At 42.0% G+C, this 11,448-nt stretch overlaps 1 protein-coding gene across 4 annotated transcripts in view; it reads right to left on the reverse strand.

The window, feature by feature from the left end:
* Nucleotides 1-2,135: 2,135 nt before the first annotated feature.
* Nucleotides 2,136-11,448, reverse strand: part of LOC107149406 (guanine nucleotide-binding protein G(I)/G(S)/G(O) subunit gamma-10-like) — a 55,855-nt gene continuing 46,542 nt past the window's right edge. For 3 of the 4 annotated variants that reach the window (XR_007345906.1, XR_007345908.1, XR_007345907.1), the window contains 2 exons: nucleotides 7,981-8,243; nucleotides 2,136-2,747 (listed from right to left, as the gene is read on the reverse strand). Coding sequence is in view for 1 of the 4 variants with exons in the window: in XM_048799052.1 (XP_048655009.1) it covers nucleotides 2,499-2,747; nucleotides 5,805-5,858 (303 nt within the window). In the remaining 3 variants the exon portion in view is untranslated. Of the gene's footprint in view, nucleotides 2,748-5,804; nucleotides 6,280-7,980; nucleotides 8,244-11,448 lie in introns of those variants that run through there. The other variant, XM_048799052.1, reaches the window with a different exon arrangement.

The raw sequence follows: 11,448 nt of genomic DNA on the forward strand, positions 1-11,448 counted from the left end.
TCTGTTTATAATAAAAATTGAATTTGTATAAAGAACAATAAAATATTGCAGGCAAAATTTAGCCAAAAAAGTGCAAACTGAAAACATAAATAACTACAAAACATCAAGAGAAAATCTTAAAGACCCAAAGATATAGGAAGATATTCCCATGCTCATTAATTGGAAGCTAATAGTAAGAGGATAGTGCCTCCAAATTGGTCTACAAGAGCTGATACAATTTATATTATTTCAGCTGCTTTTCGTTCCCCAGAAAATTTCATGCTGATCCTATAATTTATGTGGTATACTGCCCCCTACTATATATATGTGTCTGTGTGTGTGTGTGTGTGTGTATTTTTTTGGTAGCAGGGATTGAACCCAGGGGCACTTAACAACTTCCAATCCCCCTGCCTCAGCCTCCTGAGCTGCTGAGATTATAGGTGTGCCACGGTACTCAGTTGCACTACCCAATTTTGAAAGTTACTATAAGACAGAGTGAAACCGGAATAATGATAAACATATATCAATAGAAGAAGTTTTAAATTCCAGAAATAAACTCTCACATTTCTGGTCAATTCATTTTTGACAAGGGTGTCCTAACCATTAAATGGGGAAAGAATAACCTCTTCAACAAATTGTGGTGGGACAAATGGATATACAAGACAACAGAATGAATTTGGATCCCTACCTCATACCATACAAAAACTAACTCAAAATACATCAAAGATTTAAATGTAAGACCTAAAACTACAAAACTCTTAGCTGAAATGTGGGTCCCCGTGATTTTGAGTGTGGCAATGATTCCTTAGATATGACACCAAAAGCACAAAGAACTAAAATAGATGACTTGGATTTCATCAAAATTACAAAAATTTGTTTTGCATTTCAAAAAACACTGTCAAGAAAGTAAAAGACAACCCACAGAAAATACTTGCAAATCATATATCTAATGAAGATCTAGTTATCTAGAGTATATTATAAGCTGTCACAACTCAACAATAAGAAACCAACCCATTTTTTCTTGCCATCATAGAAAATGATGAATTAAGCAGAATTTATTTCCAAGCTCCTCAAAAATTATTACAAACACAAAGTATCCTTCTAAAAATGTCCCGAATTAAATCAAAGGCACATCATCAAAGTAAAACACTGTGACATGAAGAATTCTTTAAAGTTGTAATATTTTCATGTTTCTTTGTTCTTAGCCACTTGCAATGTTTATATGTGGGCCATATTTTAAACATTTTTTAAAAGACATGAAACAATGTAGTATTTTTAAAAAAACTGCAACCACTACTATAAGGTAAAGGAACTTAAAAAGAGATTTTATCAGTTTCATATGTGTTTTAGTCAGTTTTTTCACTGCTATGACCACAAGACCTGACAAGAACAACTTTAGAGGAGTAAAAGTTTATTTGCCACTAGGATTTCAGAGGTCTCAGGGCATAGATGGCAGATTCCAATCCTCAGGGCCTGAGGTGAGGCAGAACATCATGGTAGAAGGGTGTGACAGAGCAAAGCAGCTCAGAAAATTGCACCAGGAAGGTGTGTGTGTGTGGGGGGGGGGAATGAGAGAGAGAGAGAGAGAGAGACTGAGACTCCCTCACCATAGACCACATATGTGCCCCAAAGGCATGCCCCCAATGACCCACCTCCTCCATCCACACCCTAACTTCCTACCACCCAGTTAATCTCTATCAGGGGATTAATGCATTGATTAGGTTAAGATTCATAATCCAATTGTATCGTCTCTAAACTTTCTTGCGTTGACTCACATATCAGCTTTTGGGGGACACCTCATATCTAAACCATAACAATACACAAGATGGGAGAACCTAACATACATCATACCAATAACCTTTCCAAACTAGTTTGCTAAGAAACATCTCCCATGTTTAGTGTTACAAATAAAACAACTTTCTTCCTTTAGAAAAATTAAGTCATCATTGAATTAGTAATGCCTATTCTTTCTTCCCTCCAATTTTATACTTTCTTATCTTTACTTAGTAATTGCAAATTCAGGATAAAAGAACAAATTTTATTGTAGTATAAAAATCTTAGAAACCAGAAATTACAAATATTCATTTTTTAAATAAATGAAAATGTTTTCTTTCCTAAAATGTAAGCATCCAACAAATAAAACATACATGATACTCTAGGTTTAAGTCATGAATTTTAATATATTAAAATTGAATTTGTATAAAGAACAATAAAATATTTCAGTTCACCACCTGATGAATGGTAAGTTTTTTTTGCTTATCTTCATATAAAGCACTTTACCAAGAATTGAGCCATTATTATCTAAAACTCCACTCCTTCAGTCAGTTTCCTTATTTGAGCGGAAAATCACAAATTTCTGTAGAATTTTGGCTGCAGGACCAGCCACAGGGAAGGTCTGAAATATCTCAGTTATTTGGCTGGAGAAAAAGGTTTTCTTGAGACTTAAAGGCATCATTCATCACATTGTGTCTGAAGGGCCTCCTCCACCAACTGCTGCCCTGCACTCTTCAGAGTAAGGCTCAGGATCCGGGCTCTTGGCAGGGGTCGCTTCCAACTGGAACACAGACCAGCAGAGCATTCTGGCAGCCATTCTGCACCCTGTAGTGATGAGGCTCTGAGGCCCCTGGAGAGACCATGATCCTCTCCACCCCAACCTCCAGCCTGAGCTGCTCCATCAGGCTCTGGCAGGTGCTCATGCTGGCCCCTGAAGACACGGTGGATTTTTCAAATGGGTTAAGGTTTTGAATAGACGTTTCTCCAAAGAGGATCTATAATAGATGACAGGTATATGAAAAGATGTTCAACATCATTAGTCATTAGGCAAATGCAAATCAAAACCACAATGCATACCACTTCACACCTATTAGATAATTATAATCAAAAAGATGAATAACAAGTACTGGTAAGAATTTGGAGAAATTGAAACCCTCACATATTTCTGGGGTGAACATAAAATGGGGCAGTTGCAGCTGCGGTAGAAAACAGTTTGGTCGTTTCTCAAGAGTTAAACATGGAGTGGCATGAGATCAAGCAGTTCCATTTCTAGGTATATGTCCAAGACAACTGAAAACAGATGTGCACACAACAACTTGTACACAAATGTTTGTAGCAGCCTTATTTGTAAGAACGAAACAGTGGAAACAACCCAAAAAAATATTCACCACCTGATGAATGGACTGTGTAGCATATCCACACAATGGAATATTATTGGGTCATAGAAAGGAATGAAGTACTAATACCTGGTACAACATGGACAAGTTCTGAAAACAGTAAGTAAAAGAAGACAGCCACAGCCAGGTGTGGTGGCACATGCCTGTCATCCCAGCGGCTCAGGAGGCTGAGGCAGGAGGATTGAGAGTTCAAAGCCAGCCCCAGCAAAAGCAAGGTGCTAAGCAACTCAGTGAGACCCTGTCTCTAAATAAAATATAAAATAGGGCTGGGGATGTGGCTAGTGGTTGAGTGCTCCTGAGTTCAATTCCCAGTACAGCCCCCCCCCAAAAGAGGACAACCATAAAAGACCCGCATGTTATATAATTTCATGTATATAAAATGTCCACAATAGGCAAATCCAAAGAAATAGAAAATATTTTAGTGCTTGCCAAGAGTTAGGATGTGAGGAGTTGGGAAATGACTGCTTACAGGAACAGGATTTCTTTTGGAGGTGATTTAAAAAAAAAAGCTTGTCACATGCCTAGAACGCACAAAGCTCTGGGTTCAATCCTCAATCCAAAATTAGTCAGCAGGCATAGTTGTACATGGTTGTATAACACTTGTGAAATTTTTTTTTAAAAACACCAAATTTTGAACTTTAAAAGAATCAATTTCATGGTTTGTGAATTATAACTCACCTTTAAAAAACACTAAGAAGTATGGGCAAGTAAAATACATCCCAGGGATACAAGGTTGGTTTACCATTTAAAAATCAGTTGTCATTGCTTCACTATGCATGTGTCTTTCAAAATAAGTGTATCAAAATATCCAGGTGCACTTCTTGGATATATGCAATAAAAAGTGGCTTTTTAAGAAAAAAAAAAAACCGTCATTATAATTTATCATAAAGAGAGAATAAAGAAGAAAAACCATAGATTTATATCAATAGATTCAGAACAGGTAGTTGTCATTTTGTCCAGTGACAAAATTCAGCACACATTCAAGACCGCCCTCAGCAACTTAGAAATGGGAGGGAATTTCCTCAACATGATTAAAGGACTTCTACAAAAAAACCCTGCAACTTACTTTATATTTAATGATAAAAGACTGAATGCTAATCTCTTAAGACCTTTATTCAACATCAAACTGTACAAAAGGCAAATGTAATTTTTTTAAAAAGGAAATAAATTGGAAAAGAAGAGTAAACTGTCTGTATTCACAGACAACATAAAATTATCTGAGAAAATCCTAAAGAATCTCCATAAGGAAATAAAAAAAAAATCTATGTAAGAGTGAATGGAACTAATAATCCCTTGACCCAACAGAAATGACAGCACTGTCCTCTAAGAGTTGACAGGAACACGCACGGTCACGTCATTCACAACACCCAGCCTGGAAACCCGATTGTCCCCTAGTGAATAGATAACAAACTGCCCTTAGTGAAGGCATCTTTGGACCCTGTAGCAACTGGACCTTCATCCTGTAGAGTCAGAAGAGGTGGGACAGGTAAGAGATACTAACCCTGTCTGCACATGACCAGCCCCGAAGACCAGGGAGAGAGAGAGTTGGTCCACAAGGAAGGGGTGAAGGTCATAGGTGAGGCTAAGCAAGAGAGAAAGACCTCAAGAGAGAAAGGGTCCAAGGGCACAGAAGCTGTGAAAAGGGTGACTTTGGCAGGGGGAGGGGGGGGACACTGAATAAAGAGGATTTTTTTTAGAAAGTTGCTACTGATACGATACGACACTGAACTGGGATGGGCCCAGTTTGATTCAGGCCAAATAAAATTAATATAACAGCAGGAACAGCTGATAGGCACTGCATGCTTACCAAGCACTCATCATTGCACGGAGCAATTTAAATGTGTCCAGTTCTATGATGTGGCACATGCATTCCCAAGTTAGACGAGGAAACTGAGGCCTGGAGTGTTAAGTGACAGCCCAAGACCCCATGGTTACAAAGTGGCAGAGCCAGCACATTTGAATTCCCTATTCAAACATGAAGCTAAGAGGCTGTTTCGCTGTTCCCACTTTCTCCCCTGGCCCTGCCTCTCTAAGCGTTGGGGGAGGGAGGGATGTTGAGGAGTCACTTGGTTCAGGCCTGGCCTTCTCAAAGCCCCCTCCTCTAGTAAGGCCAGAGCCACTCAGCCGGGCCTGAGAGAAGAGGGGATTCACTCAGCCTCCCTGCTACTTCTCACTGCCTGACGGTAGGTACCGCCTCCAGACGGCGACAAATTAATAATTGGGTAAATCCCTTAATCACCTAGCTTTAAAACATGTCATTTTTTTTGTTGTTGTTGTTGCTTCATATCGATATGTCTTCATTTTTAATTTGGTGGAAAATTTAAAAAGCGGAGTGGCCTCTCTCTCAACCTGGGAGAGGCCTCGACCCCTGCCCTCCTGCCTGAAAGGTGCAAGTCAGAGGGGAACCCAGAAGCAACCCTTCTGGAAACAGCCCTGTGTCCATTGGGGGCCTGACCAGAGGCTCTGCTATCAGCATGGCCATGCTCACAGGTTGAAGCAGGTCACAACCATGGAGACCCCAGAAACTGCACGAGCAAGTACAGATGTCCAGAGGTTTCCTGAGCTTGGAGGGGGGAAGCTCTGAGGAAGCCACGAGGTTCAGACTGACAGAAGGAGGGAACTTTTGGATGCACCCTTCTTCAACCCAGTACCTACCTGGGGCAATGTGGCCTTCCTCCCCACAGGACATCTCACCATGTCCAGGGACATTCTTGATTTTCACAACTGGGGGTTATACTGGCACCTAAGGGTAGAGGCCAGAGATGCTGCTACACATGCTATTATGCACAGGACAGCCACCACAACCAAGTGATCTGGCCAAGTGATCTGGCCAAAATGTCAAAAAACCCTGCTTTTACCCTTTGGGGCTGGCCTCGTGGAGGGAAGCCACACCCTCCTGGAAGCTTCCTGCAAGTCCTCATCTGATCTGAAAGCCAGAGAGGGCTGGACTGCAGGCCACTCCACAGGGGGACTTTCCCTGTCATCACCTGGCCACTCCTTCTGGCCTCTTCCTGGAGAGCTCTACCCTCAGGTACATGTTTTCCCTACTGGTTCGGGAAACTTTGTGAAAAATCCCCTCTTGCCATCTTGTAAGCAGTAAAGATACACCATAATGTGCTTTTTCAACTGCCCCCCCCCCCGAAAAAAAAATTAGAGCAGTTAGGGGATTTTTATTATTTTAGTTCAAATAACTAAATAGTAGCAACCAACCCTTAAGACTTCAAAGCCTGGCTTCTGAAATAATTCTCAGGGAGGAAAAGTACCTAGTTCGCCTGCCCAGGGGGCACACCACCGACTCTCTGGGTAGTTTCTGCTCTGCTCAGTTCCACTCAACTCACTTCCTAAAGATTCAGCCAGAGTCTCCCTGCTCTTGTAAAACATGGGTCAGTTAGCTCTCAAAGTCTTGTGTATAGGCTCATTCACTGGGCTTTGGACTAAAGTCCCTGTCCTGGCACTAGGAATAGCCAAAGACAGTACTGAACAGGAATGAACAGAGTAGGTTTGCTGCACTTAAAAAAAATATATCTATTTTTGCCATGGTAATCCCAACAACTTGGAAGGCAGAGGCAGGAGGGTGAAGTTCAAGGCTCGCCTGGGCGATTTAGTGAGACCGTGTCTCAAGATGAAAAAAAAGTGTTGGAGGAGTAGCTCAGTGGTAGAGCATCCCTGGGTTCAATGACCATGACCTTAAGAAGTCCATTTACGAACAAAATATCCTGCTGATTTAAAACCAGGCTGATGTGATAGGTGCTGTTGTGTGGTGCCAATTACTAATACACTGACCTTCAGGTTGACACCTAGATCCCTAAACCCTTGGAGTTTCCTCCCTTTCCCTTCCCACTTTCAGGGCCGCCCTCACCTTGATACAACAACTAACCAATTATTTGCCTGACACAGCAGGGACCAGGTTTTGTTCTGACTGGCGACCGCCTGTGCTACAGAGGTCACCCCTGATGAAAGATCATTTCAATCTGCTGGGGAGGGCAGTTTCCCTGCTGCTAGTCATATTCAGCTAGAGTGCTAAAAGAGTGTTTTGGATTTAGCAAACACTCACACTGTGTTTTCCGTGTTCCAGACACTTCTAGAGAACTCTACCAACGTGTACTCATTCAAACCCTCATACAGCCTGAAAGGGGTTGGTGATATTATATTCTCCCATTTTGCAGGTGTGGAAAGGGGACACAGAGAGATTAAGTAACTTGCTGAGGTCACCCAGGAGTAAGTAGAGAGCTGGACCTCTAGGTGGTTCTGGCTATGAAGTCTGTTGCTCTCAGCTATAGGAAATAGCACCATAAAATAACAAGGTAAGGGGGCTGGGGTTGTGGCTCAACGGTAGAGCACTTGCCTAGCATGTGCAAGGCACTGGGTTTGATTCTCAGCACTGCATAAAAATAAATAAATAAAATAAAGGTATTGTGTCCAACTGCAATTAAAAAAAAAAAAAAACGAGGTAGGACTTCTTTCTTTCTTGCCAAACCGGCGTTTTAAGAAAAGTTTACGAATAAATACATTTTTTTTAAGTACTGAGGAATGAATGAGTAGTGCTCTACCACTAAAGCATCCCCAGTTCTTTTTGTTTTTTATCGTGAGACAAGGTCTCACTAAGTTGCCCAGGCTGGCCTCCAATGTATAATCTTTCTGCCTCAGCCTCCCCAGTTGCTGGGATGACAGGCGTGCAACACCATACCTGGCACAAATAATTCTTTAAAACTCCCGCCTTCAACATGTACAGCCTTGTTCATCTTCCTTCCAGCATGAGCTTGGTTTAGTGCCTCATGTTTAGTGAATAGAACAAAGCAGAGAGGATGGGATCACAAAAAGTAATACATACCTCTCCCTTTCTTCTCTCTATTACTTATGCAGGGGGAAGCCTGCTGTCATGTCGTGGGGACACTCAGGCAGCCCTGTGGAGAGATGCATGCGAGGAGGAACCCAGGCTTCTTGCCAACAGCCATGTGAGTGCGCCATCTTGGAAGCGGATCTTCCAGTCCAGCCTTCAGATGAGACAGCTCCAGCCAATAGCCGACCTTGCTTGAGAAGCCCTGATCCAGAGCCACTCAGCCAAGCTGTTTCTGGATTCCTGACCTCCCAGACCTGAATGGATAAGGGGAGATTATTGTTTAAAGCTGCTAAGTGTTAGGGTAATTTAATCCTGGAGGCTCTGCCTTACCCAACTGCGGTAACTGTGGTAACTGTGTAGAAATTTTGGAGGAGGCTTTCACCCAAAATGAACCCAACTCTACTTCTTTTAGAAACTTGAGGCCACTCAGGCATTTCCATTCATTTGTCCTCCCGACCCCACACTCCCCTGCCCTTCGTTAGTCCCAGTTGGAGAGATCCTTTGAACTTCCTTTTCCTTGCCTGGGTTTCCACAAAGTTCATACAAAGCACAGCTTTATCTGATACCACAACATTATTACCTTACTGCAGTTAAAGAGTTGCAAGCCTAATAAAATAGACTAGTGTCAGGAGATTTGGAGATGTGGTGGGTTTTGGCTTTTTTTTTTTTTTCTAGAATTAAGTTGGCTGCACCATGGCTGTTGAGCCTTGCTCAAATATACCTGACTGCTTGAGTTCAAATCCTGGCTGTGCCAAGTGCTGGCTATGTGACCTTGAGCAAGTTATCAGACTTTCCGTGCTTCATCTGTCACATCTACAGCTTGGAGAATCTAATTATAATACCTGCTCAGTTGAGTTCTTGGAAAGAGTGAAAAGACAGGTGTTAGAGTTCAGTCCTTAAGAGCACAGGCTGTGGAGATAGATTGTCTGGGTTTGAGTCCTGGTCCTACCCACTTTACCAGTGGTATGACCTTGGGAAATTTACTTAGGCTTTTTTTTTTTTTTTTTTTTTTTTTGAGCGGGGAGGAGGAGTATTAGGGATTGAACTCAGGGGCACACGACCACTGAACCACATCCCCAGCCCTATTTTATATTTTATTTAGAGACAGGGCCTCACGGAGTTGCTTAGCTCCTTGCTTTTGCTGAGACTGGCTTTGAACTCAGGATCCTCTTGCCTCAGCCTCCTGAGCCTCTGGGATTAGAGGCATAAACCACTGTGCCTGCTACTTTTGCCTCAATATTCCACATCCATATAATGAAAGAAGAGACAAAAGTACTTACCTTCTATGACTATAGGAGAATTAAATGTATCCATTCATGTGCAGTTCCTGGCACATGGTAATACATGACAGGGATGCTGATATAGTTGTGCAGGTGGTTCACTGTTCAAATGGGAGCTTGTCCAGTTTGTTAGCAGGCAATTGCTTACCTAGAGTTGGCCCTGTTTTCTAATTTGTACCAGGGCCATGGATGGGGCTTATGCTGTCAGTCTCAGGGATTCAAATATTCAGTAAATATACCTTAGTAAGGTTCTTTGGCTTTGAGCTGATATTATTGGACTTATTCTGGGTATATCACAACTACTCCTTGGTAGTTTCGTGGAATTCTCCAAAATAATCTCTGTGGGATGCCTATAGGCCAAGCCGTGCTGTTATTATTCAAACAGTGTATTGGAAACCAAATAAGAAATCTTAACAATATAAAAAGTTTAAGATCATGCAGGACAATACTTGATGCTTAGTTATACCTACAGACAGAGTTCAAATACAGAAATATAGTTCAAAATATAGAAAAATGCACAGGAATGACAAAGACCACATTCTGGATTACGGCTTAACCTGGGGTGAGGAGAGCATGGGTTTAGGAAGCAGTGTACAGGAATCTTAAGCTCTGCTCAGAATTTATTTCTTAAGCTGAATAGGGTACACAACAGTGTTTATTATTTTTTAATCTTAAATATATAAAAATAATTTATTAGTAATATTATTGAGTGAGACCCGTCTTTCTAAGTGGGTGATCATTTTGCATTTCTCTCCGCATTAGTCTCTGTTGAACATTGAATCACTATATTGACAGGACCCCACAGAATCAAGTAGCCATTCACTCAACCAATATTAACTGTTGAATGACAGAGCGTTCAAAGAATGGAGAACGTCATCGGTACATTATGACACAGATGTTGGGTTATTTGACTATTTTCCCTTCTTTCTTTGAAAGTGGGGGCGCTCTGTCTGGTACCTAAGAGGTGATAAACAAATGTCAATTGAAACTGAATAAAACACAGATATGATCATTATTGTCCTTAAAGAGCTCCAAAATACCCAGGTTGAGAGAAGATAGAAGACAGTGCAGGTCCCGAGCCCCTTAAATCTGAGCACTCTTACTGATAACTCTTTTCAGGCCTCCCCTAGAGACCCGACATGTGACAGTGAGACAAGGGGCACAGTCCTGGGACTGTTCATGGCGTCTTCTCTTCACCTTCATCACCACCCCCTGGTCTGCGCCACCATCATTTCCTGCTTCGGTTGTTGTGGTGATCGGTGCTGTCATCCTAGCTGGTCTCCCCACTTGCACTTTTCTCCCCACAGTAAAATCTCAACTGTGTCCAGAGACGTCCATGAAACCTCACTTGGAACACAGGACTCCTCTGCTCTCAGACCTCCCATGGCTTCCCACCTTGGGGGACAGCAGACGTGGCCACATTCCTCCAATGTCTCCCATGAGGAGGTGGAATCTGTTTTTCAGTCCCCTGCCTCAGGCTGGCCTTGTGGCTTTCTTCAGCCAGAAGAATGTGGTGGATGGATCTCTGCTCGTTCTGAGCTTGGGCCTTAGGAAGATTTGGATGCTTCTGCTCTGACCCAGAGTCCTGCAGTTACCACGCAGCAAGCCCAGGCATGACGGTTGGGGGAGAAAGACCATGTGGAGGAGAGTTGCCCAAGAAAAGGCCATCTCAGACCAGCCAGTTATCAGCCAGCTTATCAGTTCGCTGAGATCAGACTAGTCCCATCTTCTAGAACCTTCTATATAACCCGCAGACTCATAAGTTAAAAACATGGCTGTTTTAAGCCATCAAGATTTTTTTCTTGCTTTGTTACACAGTGGAAGCTAACTGATACACCATCTCATTCAAAGAAAAAGTAAAAAAAAAAAAAAAATTAGACTACCTTACTAACTTATCCAAAGTACTTACAGCATTGTCTGGTATGTGGTAGGTGCTCAATGAATACTTGTTGAAATAATTAAGAAATTCATAAATGGAATTAACATTCAAATGAAGAAAATAAATAAACTAGTAAAATAATTACAAAATGTAGGAAATGCTATGAAGGAAATGCAGTAGCTGAGGTAGAGAATAAGAGTCGGATGGGAGGGCAGACCCTCTTTGGTTCTCTACTTGTTTCAGCACAAAAGCTAAAATCCTTCCAGTGGCCTCCAAGGCTGTACATGACCTGACCACCCC

The sequence above is a fragment of the Marmota marmota genome, unplaced genomic scaffold (genome assembly GCF_001458135.2).
Source record: "Marmota marmota marmota unplaced genomic scaffold, marMar, whole genome shotgun sequence".
Lineage (NCBI taxonomy): Eukaryota > Metazoa > Chordata > Mammalia > Rodentia > Sciuridae > Marmota > Marmota marmota.